Source organism: Xyrauchen texanus, chromosome 35 (assembly GCF_025860055.1).
Source record: "Xyrauchen texanus isolate HMW12.3.18 chromosome 35, RBS_HiC_50CHRs, whole genome shotgun sequence".
In the NCBI taxonomy this organism is placed as follows: domain Eukaryota; kingdom Metazoa; phylum Chordata; class Actinopteri; order Cypriniformes; family Catostomidae; genus Xyrauchen; species Xyrauchen texanus.
Window position 1 is genome coordinate 20,779,080 of NC_068310.1, and position 22,168 is coordinate 20,801,247.

A 22,168-nucleotide genomic window follows, 5' to 3' on the forward strand; every position below is an offset into this window, starting at 1 on the left:
AACCTGGAAAGATCTACTGCAAGGCCATGTTGAACTTTCCCTCCCTGATATGGCTCATTCCCCATTCCTCAGCACTGCAAGTGGTTAATGGCTGTTTTTTTGTTTGTTTTTGTTACACTGTCTCTCCACTTTACCTCTAAAAAATATTCACATGATAATGATTTTTAGTGTCTGGTTTGATCTGGTACCTATCCAGGCCATCTGGAACAGTCTAGTCAAAATGTAGAGTTTTTATTTTGATTCAATTCTCAGAACACCATACATTTGTTAATGCTCATTTACAGTAGCCCCAAAAAGTATTTGGACACATCAGCCACACTTTAAATAGTCAGTGTTTTATTTTAAAGGAAGATTTTCAAAGGTTTTCAAAAGGTTTTGAAACATAAAACATCAAAAATAAGACAAATTTATTGGTAGACAATTTCTGGTAGCCATATGTTAGTAGAGTATGTCCATAGTGTGTTGAACTGTGGATGATGAACTTGCTAGGTAGGTACTCTGCTTGGACACATGTGTGAAATGTGTGAACAATTTACAGTGTGAACTTTACAGTCCAGCACACAACGTACAGTGTGAGAAAACGTTTTATTTCACTCCCGGGAAGTCTAGATTCAATAGCTGCAATGAAAACTGTTTGACGTCATTTCACTCAGAGGAACAAAAGTATTTACACATAACCGCATTATATATCAGATTAGTGTCTGAAGTAACACTTCAACAGTGTGTTCACTCCAAGGGAACTCTTAACTCGGACATCATATTCCTCCCATCACATTCTTCTGTCAATTGAAGAGGATCTAAAATTAGCCCCACTGCGTTCAATAACTCACTTTTTAAATGGTTTTTATAATCTCATGGATTTAAAAGGCTTCCCAGAGACAACTTCCTCTCCATGCCACAGGGCACATTTGTGTAAAAGCTTTTTTTCATTTATGATATTTTGTTGTTTCACAAACGAACCACTGAACGTATCAAGTCATTAGTCTATAACAAATCCATGCAAGTCTTTCATTACATGCTTATAATAGGGAAAACACTGGATTAGTTCTGGAAATGAATTTAAAGGAAATTACACTCTACAGAGTCTACAACATGCATAGAACCAGAGGATGAAGTTGTGAGATCCTAAGCAAGACTTCTTATAGACTCTTCTTGTGCAAACATTTACATGCAATCACAGTTATTGTTCAGTACAAATGGGTCACTGTTAGTTCAATGTCTATTTAAGAAAGAGATCTTTAAACAGCTAGTTTCATTTTCTAGTCTAAACTAACAAAAGACCGTCAGTGTCACAAACTGTCTTGTTACATTCCTTCTTTTGTCCTCATGCTTAATTACTATATCATGGCTTGTCTTTGTTATTGAGGCTCAAGAAATGTGCAAACACTGGTCCTCCTCAGAGGAGAAATAACACCATTATACAAGTGCTATTTTATGTGTATAGGAGTTTTTACTCTTTATAGACAGGGTTCATAATAGCCAACACACAAAGAAGGGAGTCTGAGTTTCTCCGTTTCTCTCTTGCTTGGGGGTTATACACTCACCTAAAGGATTATTTGGAACACCATACTAATACTGTGTTTGACCCCCTTTCGCCTTCAACAAGGTGCTGAAAGCATTCTTTAGAAATGTTGGCCCATATTGATAGGATAGCATCTTGCAGTTGATGGAGATTTGTGGGATGCACATTCAGGGCACGAAGCTCCCGTTCCACCACATCCCAAAGATGCTCTATTGGGTTGAGATCTGGTGACTGTGGGGACCATTTTAGTACAGTGAACTCATTGTCATGTTCAAGAAACCAATTTGAAATGATTAGAGCTTTGTGACATGGTGCATTATCCTGCTGGAAGTAGCCATCAGAGGATGGGTACATGGTGGCCATAAAGGGATGGACATGATCAGAAACCATGCTCAGGTAGGCCGTGGCATTTAAAAGATGCCCAATTGGCACTAAGGGGCCTAAAGTGTGCCAAGAAAACATCCCCCACACCATTACACCACCACCACCAGCCTGCACAGTGGTAACAAGTCATGATGGATCCATGTTCTCATTCTGTTTACGCCAAATTCTGACTCTATCATCAGAATGTCTCAACAGAAATCGAGACTCATCAGACCAGGCAACATTTTTCCAGTCTTCAACTGTCCAATTTTGGTGAGCTCTTGCAAATTGTAGCCTCTTTTTCCTATTTGTAGTGGAGATGAGTGGTACCCGGTGGGGTCTTCTGCTGTTGTAGCCCATCCGCCTCAAGGTTGTGCGTGTTGTGGCTTCACAAATGCTTTGCTGCATACCTCGGTTGTAACGAGTGGTTATTTCAGGCAAAGTTGCTCTTCTATCAGCTTGAATCAGTCGGCCCATTCTCCTCTGACCTCTAGCATCAACAAGGCATTTTCACCCACAGGACTGCCGCATACTGGATGTTTTTCCCTTTTCACATCATTCTTTGTAAACCTTAGAAATGGTTGTGCGTGAAAATCCCAGTAACTGAGCAGATTGTGAAATACTCAGACCGGCCCGTCTGGCACCAACAACCATGCCACGCTCAAAATTGCTTAAATCACCTTTCTTTCCCATTCTAACATTCAGTTTGGAGTTCAGGAGATTGTCTTGACCAGGACCACACCCCTAAATGCATTGAAGCAACTGCCATGTGATTGGTTGATTAGATAATTGCATTAATGAGAAATTGAACAGGTGTTCCTAATAATCCTTTAGGTGAGTGTATAACTGAAGAAGATTCTGTATTCAGGGAATCTGGAATTAAAACAGGAAAAACTCACATTCTTTACACTTTAAATTTAGCTTTCTGTGATGTGCACTCAAGGCAAATAAAGCTCTAGAAAAAAGTCAAACTGTTCCTTCGACTAGTGTTAACTTCAGACCCACAATACACTAATAGTTTACATGATGAAAATCAGATAGAGAGGACAAGGAGCAGGCTAGTGCGAAAATAATGAATATAATGTCTAACAAATCTGATCTGTTGTTGCTGCTAGCCTTTCGGTATGGCTGTTACAAAACTGATTAATACTGTATGCCCACTCTCACAAGAGCAGCTTGTTAGAATCTTTCCCTATTTATACAGTCACGATTATAGTTTCACACCAAACAAGTGCCAGTTTACAAAAGATTATTGTATTTGCCCCCATGTAACACACAATAATGACATCCCACATAGGTCCTACACAAATAGAATGATCCAGCTGGAATGAGGCATTCAGTCCCGTTGGTGTTATCTCGCTTTCTGCGTTAAGAGGTTATTGAGATTTAAACTGATGATATGACAAATGTGGCCCACACTGCATCTATTCAACTTAAGGATCTGATGGAAATTCTACAAAAACCTTTTGACAAATGACTATTCATGACTTTTAGACTTTATTTTTGTATAAGGACTTTTTTTAAATATGTATTTCTAGCTGATATCTAGAAAATATATACAAACACTATAGAAATTCAATTTCTGTGACTTTCTATGTGTGGTAAAAAACATTTTGAATATATTTGCAGGTGTTCTATGATTATGGGAACCTTGTTTAACCCTTAAATGCATGGTGATTTTCCCAAACACTCTTACATATTCAGGGCTTTGGTGACCCAGACCATATATCTATCAAAAATGGATATACAAAATGCCCAGATAGTATAAAATTGTAAAAATATTTTCAAGATTAGAAAACAAAATATATTTTGGTGCTTTATTTCTCATAAATTAAAGAAATACTGCAACAAATCAGGACAAATCAAGAGCAGGATTAATTTAATGAGATGCGTCTATTTCAATAGACGGTCGCATGACTTGTATTATTTCAGTAGTACACCCAAATGACAATAGTGCTTTCAAACTGTTCATGTGTTGTACTTGCTATAGTTTTCTTCGATATTGTTTCTTCATCAAATAGCAATGTCAAATGTATATCAAGTCAATCACAGTAAAAACAGCGTCACCTTGAGTAAGAAAATGCATGTATATTGTGCAATGTGCAAACACATATACTGATAAATCACCATTGTTGATAAGTCATTTTATTGATATAGTATGTATTTGTATGAATATAGTACTCATTTCTCATGTAAAACACCTATAGTTATCCTGTGATAGTAAACTTAAACAGATATGAAATAATTAAACAAAATATAATTAATGGAAACGCAATAAACAAGAAAACACTCTCACATACCTTGGGTCTCTAGAAACCATATACACTTTTGGTACTTAAAAATTAAAATAATAATTCACTTCCATTGTAAGTTTTTCATTGTAAGACAAGGAGGGACGTATCCAAATAATGTTTTGTGGTAGGCTACTCAATACTATGCAACAAATGCTGTCGATTGAGCTTAACATGTATTGAACCCGGAATATTCCTTAATTCCCCGTTTCCTTGCTTGTTATTTATTTCTAAAAACTGGTTCAGAACCGTGTGTTCACAATGACCCTGAAACGCATCATGTAGTCAAGTTGTACATTTTAAAGACACAAACCAAGCATTTGCTAGAAGCATGACTTCAATTTGTCACTGGAAAGTATATACATTACTGCACATTAAAAACAGTTCCCCCACCGATAACACATATCTAGAGTTATAAGACAACTTGGATCCATTTCTCGTACACATATACACAGAAACTGCCAGCCTTCACATTTTGAAAGAATATTGCAGGCAGGAATGTGCCGTTCCAGACACCCAAACAGCACACTGTTCCAGCCAAGCTGCATACTTCAAATGAGTGACCTTATGTTAATGCGCCAGCGTTTTGTGTATGCAAACACATCTCTATGGCAACCAGGCAATCGGGATGACAGTGTGAACATTGATATGAAATCCACTCCATTACCCACAGCAATTCATTCATTCCTTGAGCGCTAAGCTAGCTGAAGTCCTCTAATTCTTCTTCAAACCAAAAACAACTGTCAGGGCTTTCAGCAAAGACGTAGTTTGTTGGAACTGATTTGTCTTGTTCTTGCCTCAGTTCCCGAGTTGTTATGTCTACAGATAAACATTTCCAATGTTTATTTGAGAAATAGATAAAAAGCTCATGGACATCAAGTTGAAAATGTGACTAGCAAGGAGAACCTCCTTCAAACAGCGCAATATCGATGTAGTCTGTCAGATAACTAAAATAGTTATGTGCTTGTACAGGATACTACAGTTACAGGCTGTTCACACAATGCAATTTAGTATTCGTGTGCTGTTTTTCATATGTTTTTCTATGTTAACATGCACTAGACGTAGGCCTACGTCTGCTGCGCCCTCACTGCTTTTCCAGCATCTCGCGCAGGAGCGCTGCATTTTTAGGCACCAAGACCGATTAAAGGAATGTCATCTTTTTAAAAAGCATCTCGAGAATAGAGGTAGACAGATATATCGGTTTTACTGATTAATTGGTGCGATTTTTGCTTCATATAACCATCAGGTACAGGCAAAAAAAATCCATGTGTTAAGAGTGTTTTAGTTTTTTATTATTTCTCTGAAGGATACTACAGTTGGTAGTGTAGAACTTGGATCTACCATATAACAGCGGCCGTTCAAGTGAAAAAAAAACAAAAACATTTTTAAATCACTGACAACATTATTCCATATTTTTATCCTTTAATGCAAATTAGGTAATATTGATCATTAGATAGTGTTCTAAATTAAAAGCAAGGGCATAAAAAGTGACTAAATGGAAACGTGTCACATCAGCAAATCATGTACATGTCTCCATCTTCATAACTTTTGAATACAACAAAAATATGAAAAATATAATAAAGATCCCTAATATGGTGATTACATACTGTACATACATACATACATATCAGCCACACAACATTAAAACCAACTGCCTAATATTGTGTAGGTCCCCCTCATGCCACCAAATCAGTGCCAACCCGCATCTCAGAATAGCATTCTGAGATTATATTCTCCTCACCACAATTGTACAGAGCAATTATATGAGTTATCGTAGACTTTGTCAGTTCAGACCAGTCGGGCCATTCTCTGTTGACCTCTCTCATCAACAAGGCATTTCCATCCACATAACTGCCCCTCACTGGATGTTGTTGGTAACGTGTTGGTTTCCTGGGATTTTTCACACACAAGAGTCTCTAGAATTTACTCCGAATGGTGCCAAAAACATGAAACATCCAGTGAGCAGCAGTTCTGTGGATAGAAACGCCTTGTTGATGAGAGCAGTCAGAGAATGGCCAGACGGTTTACAAAACAAGTCTACGGTAACTCCAATAACCGCTCTGTACAATTGTGGTGAGAAGAATATCATCTGAGAATGCTATCCTGAGAAGCAGGTTGGCGCTGTTTTAGCGGCATGAGGGGGACCTACACAATATTAGGCAGGTGGTTTAAATGTTGTGGCTGATAGGGGTGTGCATATATATATATATATATATATATAATATAAAATCTTAATTTGGTAAATTCTCAAATGTAGAGCATTGTAAAGGCACCAAGTCTCAGTCATTTGGAAATAAGGGTCCCAAAATAAGTACATGTATTTCAGTCTTGTTTATGGTCCCCCATTATGCTTCAAATATTTTTTTTCTGGTTATTGGGATTTTGGTTGCACAATAAACTGCAAATCACAAAGTTGTAGCGTTTATGTCTGCACCCATCACATTAAGGAAAGGAAAATAAAGTTTTTTTTAAACATTCTATAAATCTATTTTAAAAAGTAATAGGCTAATTAATTGGCTACAATTTTCACCACCTTACAGTCCCTTACACCCAAACTAGTGATGGCTGAACTAAATTAGCATGTTGTAGTCTCACTACTTTTAATAAACATGGATGGCAACAGCTTGGGGTTTGACCATTTGTGATGAAAGTAACATCTGGCAGTTTGGATTAAACCAAGGTGCAGTGTTTTACATTTTAATATGCTTCTTTTAAACTGCAACATCTCTCTGAACAGTAATGTAGAAGTCATAGCTAGACAGAGCTGAACATATTGAACACACAGAGCTGAAAGCAACGACTGTGGAGACAGAGGCAAAGTTATCAAGATCAAGTTATGAAGATTAATAGAAGATTATGAAGATAAAAAAAAAAAGACACATACCTCAGAATGTCAATGTACAGTGTCATCCAATTAGTTATTCAGTCTGGTTCTGTACACTATGTGGATTTGAATGTAAATACGGTGGTCGCTTCCTGAATTTGTTCAGCATAAATTCAGTTGCAGAACGCAGTTGGCATTTGCCTAAATAACCAAACTCTGTGTGCACATGTCTCGTGTCCCCCAAATATAAATTTCAGTCTGGACTGTGGTGCCTGGACGACAAATTTTTGTAAATAGGTTTCTTGTTTTGTGAATATATGCAATCTAGTTTCTGGCAAGAAATGTTGTATAAACATCCATTCAAACCTCCCCTACTGTTCTGGTCTCTGCAATATAATTTAATCAAAGTTGTAAAAATCACATTTAAAAAGCACAAAAACACAGCTAGGAAGAAAGATCAATTATAATAAACTTTATTAGATAGTTACCAATATTATCTACATCACGGAATACAAAGCGAATGGTGGTCTGCAGGCAGGATGGGTTTAACAACAGGGAACCAAACGATCCCCATCACACTTAGCAAAATGAATGCCAAACATGAACTACAATTTACATCTAAAAAGACTAGCATGGAAAAAAAAAGTGACAATAATTGGCCATCTTACCATCTTTGCATCAAGTCTAAAAAATTTTTAAAAGCAGAAACAATCTTTATCACTTTTTTTCTAAACATCAGGACATGATTAACTCCGACAAGGCACCATACAGCAGTCACTTGCTTTATGCCACAACAAATATTAAGCAGGTTTAAAAACGGTACTATTATGAATAAAACAGGCAAAACCAGATGAACTTGAAGTTTTGTAGGTGTTCACAGGATTCAGGGGCCATTCAAGAGAGCAAGCTATACAGCCTCATTGATTCATTTATGCTACATAGCTCAGGGATTCAATCAAGATAAACTTCAAATCATTACTTCGCTAAAAATTGTACCAGTCTCATAAGCCAGGCACTTCAGATATTGCAGTGTGAACAGCGGAGAGAGACTTGACTACGGAGTGAAAAAAAAAAAAACAGCACTACACACTTTTGGTGGTTTCCATGAATGCTAGTCTCTCAACCCCCCCCATCACCCCCCATCACAGGCAGATGTCAGACTGTTTTTCCAGGCCAGACAGTCAGATTAGCAGCTGAAAGCAAGCTATTTTTAAACTTTCAGGAGCGAGTGGGGAAGCCATTGCCTTCCACGGAGCATGTTGCGATTTAACTTTCTTTTTAACCATTTAAAAGCGGACCATAGCCCCTACACTGAAGTTGACTCAATTACCTTTTATTACACTGACTGCACAGGGAAGGATTAGGACTACATGGAAAAAATTTATACAGATTGAATAGATATTATTATCCAGGTACATTGTGACCATCAGACCCATTTAAACTTGCTGGTTGTTAAGGCTAGTGTTGACTTGCAAATTTGCATTGCCGACAGAGGCTCCAAAATAGACCCCTTAAATTAATGACATGTTACAAGAATGTGTAAGGTATGCCAACATCATTAAAAAAAAACCTAATGCAAGGACGGAGTAAAAACCTCTTATAAAAGGAGAAGGCCTTGAAAAACAGTTGGTTTCTCAAAGCCATGTGCAGAGAGGACAAGGGTTCTTGTTTTCAGACGAGTACATGCCACATGGTTCTGGAAGCCTTCAGTTTAATGTCCAGTGAAGCAAGATCAAGGGTCGCACCAAGGATTTCCCATGTGATTGTAAAAGCATCAAACTTTATAGTGAGGTGTTCTTGGTCTGATTTGTAAAAAATATTTTTGGTCCCATACCCATTGACTGGAGTATAGCCCTGAAACCAGAAAAATATTGTAATGAAACAGGCTTGCCAGAAAGAGAAATCCCAGAGACACGCAGAGGTGAATGTTATGCCTTATACAGTTGTTAAAGGCACTACTATCATCATTGGTATAGCAAGTAGTTCTTAAGGGAGTCAGGTAAGGGCAGTCCATTGATTTCACACAGTCGCTCCCTCCCCAATGCCACTCGCACTGAGCGCCTACAGAGGTCCATTAACGGCAGAGGTTCAGCTGCAGGAAGAGAGGGAGCGAGAGAGATAGAAATTAATCAAACCAGATAGACATAATTGGGCATCCAATATTCATTCTTGTTTGTACTTAAGGGAGTTAACTGAACAATGAAAATTCTCTTATCGCTCCCTCATGCCATCCCTGATGTGCATGAGTTTTTCTTCAGCATAAAAAAGATTTTTAGTAGAATCTCTCAGCTGAGTGTCCATACAATGCAAGTGAATGGTGATCAGATCTTTGTAGCTCCAAAAATCACATTAAGCAAATATAAGTAATCCATACTACTCCAGTGGTTAAATCCATATATTCAGATGGATGAGTGAGAAACACAATTAATTATGACCTTTTTAACTAAATCTCTTCAACTTTCAATTTCAGACGTGCAAGTGAAACTATACAGGTACCACATGTGACTTTCATACATAAAGAGTTGAGATTGTGTGTCAAAAAAGGACTTATTGTTCCGTTTCTCACCCACACCTGAGTTACAAAAGGTCTGATCAGTGATCACCATTAACTTGCATTTTACGGACCTACTGAGCTTAGCTTTTTTTTTTTTTTTCCCCCTCATTTGTGTTCTGCAGAAGAAAGCCATACACATCTGGGATGGCATGAGGGTGAATAGATGAGATTTTTAGGTGAACAATTTTTGGGTGAACAATCCCTTTAAATAATTAGCAGTTATTTTAATACTAGGTCGACTCATGCATTATTTAATGGTTTTAAGGAATAGCACAAAACAACAGCATTAGACCACAAGCATTCAACAGGAAAAAAAAGTTTACAGGCAACATTTAATGCATCCTTAAAGGTGCACAGTAATTTTTGAACAGGTGACTGACTAACACTGAAATGTAATCCAGGAGTGAAAGTATCAAATAAGAGGATGGTTACTGGCATAGAGTAATATTCAGCTGGTCATGTGACCCAACTGACTGCATTGCCTTCAAAGAATACTTTTCCGACCGCAAGCGAATACAAATGTGTTTGAAGCATTCCCACTACAACTGCTTTGTGGTTCTCTTCGTACAGTCAACGGCAGGCCGGCGCATTTGTCGACGATGTGCACGGACGCGGACTTAGTCCACGGGTCAAGAAAATCTGCACGGAGCGATCAGCAACGTGGACAAACGAAATATACGTGGCCTTAAAATTACCATTCATAAATTGGGAGTAAACTTTTAAGTTCACATTTAACAATCTGTTAGTTTCTCTTTCCATTTTTTTTTTCACCAATTTAAAGTATTGTTAATATTTAGTGAATGTAATCAAATCAACATTTGAATAATTTATGTATTCATTCAAGCGAGAAAAGGGTTGTATTTTAAGCTTAACAGTTATATATTGCCAAATCAAATATGAATACATTTAGATGCAACCATATAGATCTCAACTTTTTTGCACAAATTAAAAAAATGGCATAAATATTCATTATTATTTTTGGTAATAACAAATATATTATTTTATTGTAAATAAAATACAAGCAACTTTTATTTTCATAATTTTACCATTATTTTATTCATTATAAAATAACGAATACTACACTACTAATAATAGAAGTACAATTTGTATAGTTTTAATTATTGTGGTTTACTTGTGGTGCCAAATGCAGAACATTTCAAATAACGTGTTGGTTATCAGACACTTAAAAATAAATAACTGGAATTAGAAAAAAAAAAAAGTAATCTCTCTGAGAAACATCAAAATCACAAACACCGTGCAAACTCCAGAAGTATCGCAAGTTCACCCACAGGTCCTCTTAGTTCGGTCATAACAAACCCCAAGTGCTACACATTTCAGAATTTCATCCACCACCACCTGCTCAAATGTTGCGATTACTTCATAAAACACACACTTTTGTAAACGAGACACTGGGGAAACAAAACAGAATGATATAAGTGATAAATAACAGCCCAATTATACCTCATCTGACTGTAACCAAGACAAGGAATGCAGTAAAGGCACTGACACAAGACAAATGCAAAGGGGAGCCAAGGTCTTGGGAGTCATGAGGCCGAAGTAAGTTTTTGGCTACTATTCTCACACACAAAGGAGATGAGACCTTTCCAAAAATGGGAACACCTGTGTCCTGAACTGATGTAATGCATTAAAGCTGCAGTACCAATCCCTTCCAAAGCCAGACATTCATTAAATGTTCCTACACATGGTTCACCCAGGGCAGACTTTTAAGAGCCATTTTATCATCTGACGGTATGCAAAACATCAGGCTGATAAAACGTGTATTCCATTGGACAGAACATCATTAGCAGCCAGGAGACAGTTTCCACAGAGAGCAGGGTGGGTTACTCAACAGCAGTCATGTCTGGCCTTCACACGGACAGCTGCAAGTCTACCCCTTCCCACAGATTGATAACGTCACAAAGAATGTCCTCCAGAACTGACTCATTACAGCTTACTGGATTGAGGAAATGAGTCAGATTTGCTACATGCAAAAGCAGCACAAATTTAAATGCAACTAATGTTCAAACATTTTAAGAGTAGGCATTTCTCACCAACTAGTTTCAAGGTTAGCTCTTATTTGAACGTTTGAATGATCTTTTAAAAGCCCTCAACTTTTAAACTGTGAAAACCAAAAGTGAATGTGATTGTTAGGATGATGTAAATGGATATCAACGATGTCTTACAAAGATCTCTATGCCAATTGTGAGCAAATAATGATTGACAATATCGGGAAATGGCAAAACCATGGATCTGGGAAGTCGGCAAATATGTTAAACCATGGCCAGGGTGTGAAACTAGCACCGGTCACCTGCAAAACGCAACAAGGCTGAATCCAGTTTGCAAGGTCCTCGACCAAATGTATTTCATGTGCGGGTAATTTTGCTCATCTACTCGCAACAGATGGGCGACCTGTAAGACGTTTCAGAGTGACATGACAAGAAATGCTGTTAGCCACAAAAGGCACTTGAAATTTGTATTATATTTTTAAGAACAGACAAAAGAAAAGCCGTAAATGCTGTTTCTTCAGGGGTGTGCAGCATGACAAACCGGTCTTGAGGAAGAAGAGCATGTAAAGAGTTGCTCTTTTTTTTCTCTGTTTCAATCATCTTAAAACTGTTTGCAAGGATAATGTCATCTATGAGAATGCTGCAAATTATTTGCGGCGAGTTTAGTTCGCTTTATTTCCACGTATTGGCATGTATTGTAAATGGTCTGCACTTATATAGCGCCTTTTTAACCTTAGCGGCATTCAAAGGGAGCAACTTGGGGGTCAGTGTCTTTAAAACAGTCGATTTAAAGTATTTTAGGCAGCATTAACTATTACCAAACCTCAATACGGACACAAATTCGGCAGCATTATTTTGGGAGCACAAGGGAATTTTAGGCTTATTATTTTGATTATTATTGTTTTTACATTTATAATTTTCTTTTATCTGTAGGCTACTAGTAATTTTCCAATTGTTGATGGATGTTTGCGTGATGGCAAACAGAGCCATTGGAGATGGTAAATCTTTGGATTTGGGGAGGTTGTTAAATAAGATTTTTTTAATCACTTTGTAATTTTATTGCTTTAGTTTAAAGTGTAATTTGCTGCCAAAAAAACTTGGTCGACTGACTCAACAGAAGTAGGCCCAATATATATATATGACAATCACTTTATACATTTAAGTTGGGGTCATACTTTGTGATTATTAAAAGTTTCCTATATAATAAATCTACTCTATTGTTTATAACTGCAAAAACAGAAGTGCCCAAAATTTTTTAGAAGTGTAAAATAACATTTTTCTCCTACATCATTATCTTGTATATATCTTTCACTGAGGCTCTGGCCTGACATGTGTTCAAAAGATCCAATCCATGTTCAAATGGCAATTATTTATGGTTTAAAAAAAAATAATAATAAACAAACTTACCTTTTTGTACATGTTTACATAATATGGTGAGTAAAAAGGGCAATAAATATAGTGTCAGCCAAAAATTCATATATTTGGTGTATCCCTAGTTTTTTATCCTACTCTGTAGTACATTAACAGTATCTCCCCCCCAATAACAGAGTAAATGTGTGAACCTAAAGAGAAACATTTTGACTAAACTGGCAATAAAATGTCAAATTCAGATAATATAAACTTTTACTTGACATTTAAGAACGTTCTCCACAGACCCTCTCGCACCCTCCGGGTTCCCCGGAACCCAGTTAAAAAAAAAAACCTGAATTAAAGCACCACTGCTAAATATATCCCAAATTAAATGTATAAGGAAGTCTATTAAAATGCATGTATAACTAAATTTACCCCTCTCACCTACTAGTCGATTGTTGGAAAACTAGTTGGCCATTAAAGGAATTGTTCACCCAAAAGTTCACTTACCCTGATGCAATCCCAGATGTGCATGACTGTCTTCAGAACACAAATTAATTTTTAGAAAAATGTTGAAGCTCTGTAGGTCCTGATAATGCAAGTAAACTGGTGCTATCAGGCTATTTGACGGCCCAAAATGCTTTAGGCAGCATAAATGTAAGCCACACGACTCCAGTTGATCAATTTAAGTATTCTGAAGCAAAATCGATAGTTAAAAAGTTTAACTTTAAAATCATTGCTTCCTGCCACGCTGGGATGCTGTTTGAAATGAACAAACTCGCATGATATTCTTTCCTCTGTTGTATACAAAGCACGCTTCAGTCTTCTCGCATGAAAGCGCCATAGCGCTTGTATCACTAATGCGTCGACTGCAGGCAGGAAAATGTAAAGTTATGTTTTAATTATCAATTGGTTTCTTACTCCAATCTATCGATTTGCTTCAGAAGACATTGATCAACTGGAGTCGAGTGGATTACTTTTATGCTGCCTTAATGCTGCCTTTTGGATCATCAAATAGCCAGCAGTCTGATGGCACCAGTTTACTTGCATTATAAGGACCTACAGTGATTTAACATTTTTTCTAAAATTCTTAGTGTTCTGCTAAAGAAAGACAATCTGGAATGGCATCAAGGTAAGTGAATAAGAAAATGTTTGGGTTAGGGACACATGATAATTAGTGATGTCATGGTCATGATCTTCATCAGGTAAATGGAGCTGGCTGCACATAATTAATGGATGAGGGAAAAAAAAGCCTTCCATTAGACACAGAAGCTCTGGACACTTAATATTTAACAAACCAAAGTAAACCTTGTTATTCAAGAGAAGCCTGCATGTACCCAACTACACCGTTGAAACACTGGATTGTTCCGATACCATGGATAATGGACAGGCAGCATTCAGTACACTCAAACGTAAAAGACAGTACTTACGATCAAGACCATTGATGTACCGAATTCTGATTTCACAGTGTCCCCACACAGCACTCACAACGGGGTATAGCTTTCTCCCTTTGAGTCCTCTGAAAGCAACCCCTAAATATTGTCCATCAACTATAAAACTTAGAGTCCCCTCGTCCATGTCCAGGACAACTAGAAACGAGTCTGGGACAATAAAGGTCTCATCAGGCTCAAGAAAAGCTGGATATGTTCTACTGGGCTGGTTCTTGCCATCATGATAGAGATTATTGCGTCCCAGGTCCCAGCCCCAAGACTCGTTATTGTTTCCTACAAGAGCAGTGTATCCTACAGAATGCAATGGGGCCTCTCCAGTTGCCACACCAACAACAGCATGGGTACCCCGCTGGCGCATGGCCCAACTGATCTCCCAAACATGCAGTCCCCGTGTATAACCCACCCGGCCCCGGATAGCATCTGTACTCTGCGCTACCGGGTGCCGGTGGAATATAAGTTTATTTTCCTCTTTAACAAATATGTTGAGCGATCGGTCATCGTTGTTCCACGAGTGCTGCACTTGAACACCCTGCGTTGCTGGTGGCATATCTAACAACATATCCAGACGGGAGGGCTTGGTATAGTCCAGGGCCTGCAGGTCTAGCTTAAGAGGCCGAAATGCTGGGTCCCGCATGTCCACAGTCTTTATGCCTCCCGGAACCTTCTGCCCCATGCTCTGGGTGGATTTAATAGCGCCTCGTTCCCCCTCCCTGAATATCAGAAATAGAGGGCAGTCAGGGTCCACTCCAACTATGCCCCTCCGCAAATCAGAAGGCCAAGGCGGCTGTTTTTAGGTCAGTGGTTGCTGGGAAACCAGGTCAAACCAGGTTTGCAGCTGCTAGTTAAACTCACCTGGGGAGATTAGAGGGAGATAAAAACAAGAGACAACCGTTAATGACTGACAAATCAATGCTGCTACTGTTGCCTTTTTCCATGTCACAATGTAATTTAGAAAACAAGAAATATACAAAAAGTAACATTGTGGTTCCATTTGTAACCGGTTGTCCGGTTCCCTTTCCCACCACAATGCTGCATGAACTCTAGTAAACAAAGTAGGATATGAAAGCCAAGTTGGACACGTGTATCATGTGGGTTAGAAAAGCTGATGTTTGTTTTTGGAAATCGGTCAGTACAACACAGTTCTGTGTGTGTTAAAAGTCTCTGCAATAAGCTACTATGCAATTTATTAATAACATCCTTTTTTATTAGGCTTTTGCGAGCACAAACTCAAGACGGTGGATAAATTCCATTCAGAATGTATCATTCCTATGGTTTATTCCCTTTGAAGGACTAACCCTCCATAGCATTTGCTGGATGAAATCACCAAGGTACGAGTTAAATTTCCAAATTGTGCGCACAATGAACACACACGCTTGAGAAAAAAAAACATTCTACCTCACAATAAGACGACATGCACATGAACTAAGATGGAAACAGTTACCAAATGAATTCCTAGATGAGCATAAAATACAATTCATATGACTGAATTCATACGAATTCACCCATAACCTGATTAAAAAGCATAATATCATTGCATGGCATCTCATATCATGTTCTGGTCATTTGGAAAAGCTGGAGCCAGAAACTTGATGTCAGTTTCCAACTTCTTACTAGGAAAAGTGCAACGGAACGCCACTTGAAAACTTGTGAGATGCAGGTACGTTACGTCATACAAACATGTTAGCACTCAGGGATACAAGCAAAACATGTGAAACATTCACTTTTAATAAAGTAGTCCATGAGTCAAGGTTCCTAGATTACATATTAAAACAGTTTAACCTACGCCTACAAAGGTGTACAAAACATGGTAAATTATCCTTTTTTGATAATCGTACACCTGCTGCGCAAATGCTAGCATTACAAAATTGTTTATCAATCGAACCCCTGCTAAGCTAATGGGAATGGGAGTTGCAGTTGCTTCTTTACATGCCGTCTTAAAGAGCATCTGGAAAAGGAATGCTTTTATGGTTGGAGATCAGATATATAAAGTAGGAAAATCCCACATCCTACTTTGAATAGCAACACAGAAAATCCTGCCATCAAAATGATTGGCTACCTTAATACTTCCCAGGACTTGACACACGGTCACTCCCATTCATAAGGTATCTGCGCAGATTGTTGACAAACGGTCGTCAGAGCATTGGTTTCTACACGCTCTAAAAAAGTAGTTATTTAGGCCTGCTACATTTACAAGAGCCACAGCTCCTTATCCAGTGGCTAAAACTTCCATTTTGCATTATTTTTTTAACTTAAATTTTTGTTCACATGCACACACACGTGATGGAAAAGATTCTGCTATTTTCAGATTTTTACATAATTTCACAACTTGGATCAAAAAGGTGTAGACCACAAAAATAAGTCATTCGGAACACACTAGATTTTTTTTGGAGATAGTTTGTAATTTCCCTAAAACATGGCTGCCATGACTGCTCTCCCTTCCAATTGCTCTGCAAAGCCATCATTTATTCTGTTTGGAATGCACTGAATGCCTTCTCTCACAGTTAAAGCTAAATAAATACACTTCACCACAAACTCAGAGAACAGTGGACTATTAATAGTGCAGCAACAGTATATTCTGTCAGTCACATGCTCAATGCCTCACTTGTGTTTGTTACAAAGCAGTTTATTGGTCCAAGGCTCTTTTCAGAGTCCCATTGCATCACATGACAAGACAGAGGAGAAATAAATCTCTACAGCTTTCCCACAACCCCACCGCCTTGTTGACTTCTTCATACAATGCTCTTTAAAAATATGAAATAAGGGATGGAAAAAAAAAGCCATTTCCTCTTAAGCTCGTCTAGTCTGAAGATAACAGGAAAATAAATTAATGTCTGGCTATAAAAATACATATGGAGCAGAGTCGTTTTCAGGGATAATCGCAAATTTAAGGCGGCAATGTTCCACCAGACAAGGTCAGTGGCAAAATAGGCTAAGCAGGAAATTAATCACACGTAGAGACTAGACATACCAGTGTTGTGTGTGAAATCCCCACCCGATGCCCTGGTTTCAAATAGGGCTGGGTATTGATAAAGATTTCCCAATTCAATTTAGATTCACAAGCTCTGTTTGATTCAGATTCGATAGATTCATATGGGTTTATTTAGATTATATATAAAATGTCCCTTTTGTTTACATATAAAAGATGGTACAACAACGGTTTTAACAAGCTCCACTTCATTTTCTTGACTTTTCAAATGATTATATTAGCAATCAAATGGAGAATTACAGATGTGCGGTGTAGTAAAGCGCACCTCTGATCCAGATACCGAAATCATCTCTTCACATGCAGTGTCCCGGACAGTGGCGAATTCTCAGGGCCAGCAAAGACTTCTCTGCTGGCCTAAAATATTTTTCATCCTCGATCACCTTTTTGCCGATGTATTTTTAGTCGCTTTCCACCGTTAATTAACTTTCAAAGACAAAATCTAAGTTAATCCAGTCAGAATGTATTCCTTGATGCTTACAAGCAAAGGGTGACAACGGTTTCACAAAAATCGTATGCCCAAAGACTGAAGCCGCGCAAGTCTGAGCTCCACCCCCCTCAGGTCTTCAGAATTTCCACAGAATCCCTCAAGTGCAAATTAATAAGCAACTAAGTCAGATTCATCAGCCAATCAGATTGATTTAATTGTTCTTGGTGGGTGTGATCTTTAGGATGTCCCGGTCGAGGCCTTCAAGCTGGCCTTGAGTGATGCAATCATGCTTTAAGTGATGTACATATTTCAAGAGCAAAAGATCAAGCTGATTTTCACTTCAAGAAAATTGGTAAGTGCTTTTTGCATTGTTATAGCAACATCAGAAGTTTTCCCAAGTGTAAATTAGGCTGATTGAGTATTCAGTGTAGTGTTGTCAAAAATACCGGTACCAAGTTGGTACGCAAAATATTTTTTATTTACGATACCAGAATTTCTGAAGGTACTGGGGTACCGAGTACACCCGGTACCCATGCAGAGGCGGGAACTTTCGAACGCTCACAACAAGCAAAAGATGACGACAGGCAAAGCTGCTGCTGAGCCTCAACTGAATCATGTCGAAATGAAGTGGAAAAAGCCAGGTAATTTGAGGCTGATGAAAAGAGAAACACAGATCAGCAAAAACCTGTTTGTAAACGCTGCTGTCGCAAATTTTATGACGATAGGAGGGAACACATCAAACTTAAAGACAGACACCCGGATTTACTCAAGCTAATAAAGCAGGTGAGTTTAAAAGCATATTATCATTTGCATTAGGGCTGAAACGTTTAGTCGACATTGTCGAAAATACAAAATTGCTGAGAAAAATGTTCGTTGTCGAATAGCCGTTTGATCTCATTTAACATAACATGAAATCACATTAAACTGTAACGATATCATGTGAGCAATTCACGCCTAATGGAGGAAGAATTACACAGATCAGTCCAGATGCACTCGAAACTTTATTTTATGTAGATCCCAAAGTATTATGGAATGATAAAAAGAAGCAGCTCATGTTAACTATAAACTCAGAAACTGGCATTTCTGTGTGTGGTCGGTGCCTCTTCTAGGAGTTGCGCGAATGTCCCGATCTCAGGGGGAGAGATTGAAACTGTACCCGGCTGAGAGGGACTCTGCCTCGGTCGCTCCTCCCTCAAGCGCGCACGCTAAATGCAGCTCGATTAGAATGCGGTTGCTCGCAACTTAATCATAATATCTATATCACCATGCATTTCTTATCATGAAGAAAATTGGCAATATGCATCTTTATTAATAAGAGCACTTTGCACATTGTTTTTTATTAATTCTATTGTATGCTTGTTTATTTAGGCTTTTTTTTAGTACTTGGTAAAAACTTAATCTTATATAAAAGTGTTCAAAAATACTTTAAGCATACATTGCTCAGTTGTTATAATTAAAAAATTATACATTTAAATTAAAGTGTTGCTCAATGGCATATTTCTGTTCTTCTGATCAGAGGCATGATGTCACAAAAACAATGTCGACACTCAGGGAGACATACAAAGTAAGTGATAAACATTCACTTTATTAAGTAATATCGCTAAATGAGTTTTTCCTCATTGCATGATATTAAAGCTCGTTTAACAAACACGTGCAGAAACGGGTGCATAAAACAATCTCTTGATAATCGTACACCTGAAGCACATATGCTAGTGCTGCAGCATTGTTTATCAGTTGGGTTGCTAGGAGACATCTCTAATGAGAGTCAACTCCCTAGAAGAGTTTTTGAATGTCTGTTCGTTTCACATCAGTCATGCTGCAGCTAAAATGAAGCTTGCTTGAGCATCAAGTGTCATTTCAAGTTCTGGCTTTCGTGCATGGACGTGTTTTTAAAATGTCAATTGGCATTACTAGTTAGCTGCGTTAAATATACGATAACCAAAGGCATAGGGTGTCTTATTCATTGTGAAACGGTTTTCTTAAATGGCATGAATCACACTGAAGGCCTAGACTTTAAATGCACGGCACGCCACTGGTCCCGGAACAGTGTGTCAAGATCACGGTGGACTGCATCCTCTGCTATAGAGCTCTCACAATCAACTTGCAAAATCAGAATTGTAAAGAATCCGCAACAAGATTGTGGGCGCGTTTGCACCGTTGCCTGATCTGCATAATTCTTGCTATTGCCACTGAATCTGCCACTAAACCAGCGTGAGCAGATTTTACCAGCCACAACTTATTCCCCGCTCAAGCTTGGTTTCACAATCACGTGAAGCAAGGCCACTGATAGATGCTCCTGCACTGCGCACATGGATATTTTTACATAATTGCGATTTACATGATATAGCAAAATCTCGATCAACTGACACTTTATATCGTTGCCACGATATATATCATAATATCGCCCAGTAATTAACAACAACATCCTCTTAATTAGAATTTTTAAAAAGTTGATCAACAACTGACTGTAAAGAACAGAAAGGGTATAAGAGACAGTATTCAATCACAAACGGATCTCATCTTGGACACATATTACAATGAACAACTTTTACACTCCACGCGCCATAAAAGGTATCTCACTGCTGAACACTTCACGACTTAACTACACAACTACTGGTGAGTGAAATGAAAACATTTAGCACTCAGTTGCCAAATATATTCACTTTAGACGCATAGCAAAAAATTTGGTTGCAAATGAGAGCGACGATTTCCTCTCATTGTAGCAGATGGTTGCGCATTGAGTGAAAGACAGATCTTGGGATTTAAGAATTGATAGATCATTCAAACGAAGATCGTGATTAATAGGTAAAACAATATTTTTACCCACCCCTAGTTTCAAATGTAATAAATTTCCTTCCAAATTACATCCCTGTTAAATCCGATATCCATCAACTGGTGCAGTCATTTATACATGTATATATACACACATAAAAATTATAATAAAAAAAGAAAAAAAAAGATAAAGTCAAGTCTTGTTCTTACTATACAGCATAAATATGAATGAAACCTGAAGCTGCTGAGGGGGCCCAAGGGTAATTGAATTGTAGACAAGAGTTCATTGAGGAGCATCTTAGCCCTTTCTCCGATACAAGTAAACAACCTTTTAAACGGGTCACGCCTCTCCGTTGCTGGCCTACCCGAGGCAGAGAAACACCAAGAAGTGGGTGGCAAGTTTGTGAATGCCAAACAATATAGCTTTCAACGGCTGTCCAACCTTTAGAAAGTAGGAAACATGTTAATTTGCACACTCTTTTTGCAGGGAGCAATTAGGCACCATGGCAAAGGACCATGTTGCACAGACAACAGCCTCTTACCAAGATGACGCGATGGCCATTTTAAATGAGATGTCACATCACATTGGTGAGGCAACACCATTCTGCATGAATGTGTTCATTCTTTGTCTAGTGTTTGTGCATGATACTGCCAGGCATGTCATATGATGGTGACTTATGTATTTTCATTATTTTGATTCTTATGGGAGGGGGCTTCGCAGCTGGTTTGCTGCCTCCCCATGTAGAGCTGATTGAAATGCGGAGGGGGCTCTGGGGATTTGTCAGGCCTGGGGAACAGTGGTGGCTTTTGTCTTAACCATTGAGTCCACATTTAACACTTATGCTAAACTGGGCTTCCCTAGACTATTCTTGCCCTTGTAAAATCTGTGATCTCCCAAATTGCTGGCCTTTCTTTTACTTGGATACAGATCTTTATCTCCAACTTTAATTTCCTTAAGTCAATGTGGCACAGTGTTCACAACACATTTTACTTCTGTAAAGCCCAAAGTACTCTATAGTTTTGACGGGCTCATGTGCGACTGTGTGCAGATGCTCACTGTTTGTGTCTAAATTTAAGTATACTCCATATGACTCCAAACACCTACAACTGCCAATCAGACACTGGACTTTCTCTTCAGGAGTTTAGACCCATAAAGATCCCTTTATAGTCTTTCAGACTCTAGTTATACAATTACAGGTATTTCCGGACCTTGATCCACAGTTACCGTTTTTACCTTGGTCTCCTGTTGTTTAGCCGCAATTACATCGTGCTTTGTGACAACAATGTCTCAAATGTGAGTTGCCACCTTGTGGACACACTTGTGCAAATAATTCCAGGCGCAGCCGCATTCAAATACACGTGGTTAGAAAAACTGAGGAAAAAAAAAAAAACTTAGGGCTGAGCACGTTCAGTGCTTGTTTGACTCAATGAGATTTGCATCGCACATACTGTTTGACCACATTGACGCATTTTAGAGTGAAACAGGATGTTCATTGAGAAGTAGAGTGGGATTTGATTTTATCAAATCAAGAATTGGTTAGATTGTGAAAAGCGGGCGTGACGTAGCGGAATGGAGCCAAGTGTTTGTGGGGGAGGGATTGGTGATGCAAGCCAAAAAGTTG

General features: G+C 38.4%; 1 protein-coding gene across 3 annotated transcripts in view; it reads right to left on the bottom strand.

Annotated features, from left to right (window-relative positions):
- The window catches only part of spsb1 (splA/ryanodine receptor domain and SOCS box containing 1), a 72,245-nt gene that overhangs the window by 33,384 nt on the left and 16,693 nt on the right, over positions 1–22,168 (bottom strand). For 2 of the 3 annotated variants that reach the window (XM_052105780.1, XM_052105779.1), the window contains exon 2: positions 14,341–15,213. In XM_052105780.1, coding sequence (XP_051961740.1) covers positions 14,341–15,034 — 694 coding nt within the window. In that variant the 5' untranslated portion in view covers positions 15,035–15,213. Of the gene's footprint in view, positions 1–7,136; positions 9,093–14,340; positions 15,214–22,168 lie in introns of those variants that run through there. The other variant, XM_052105782.1, reaches the window with a different exon arrangement.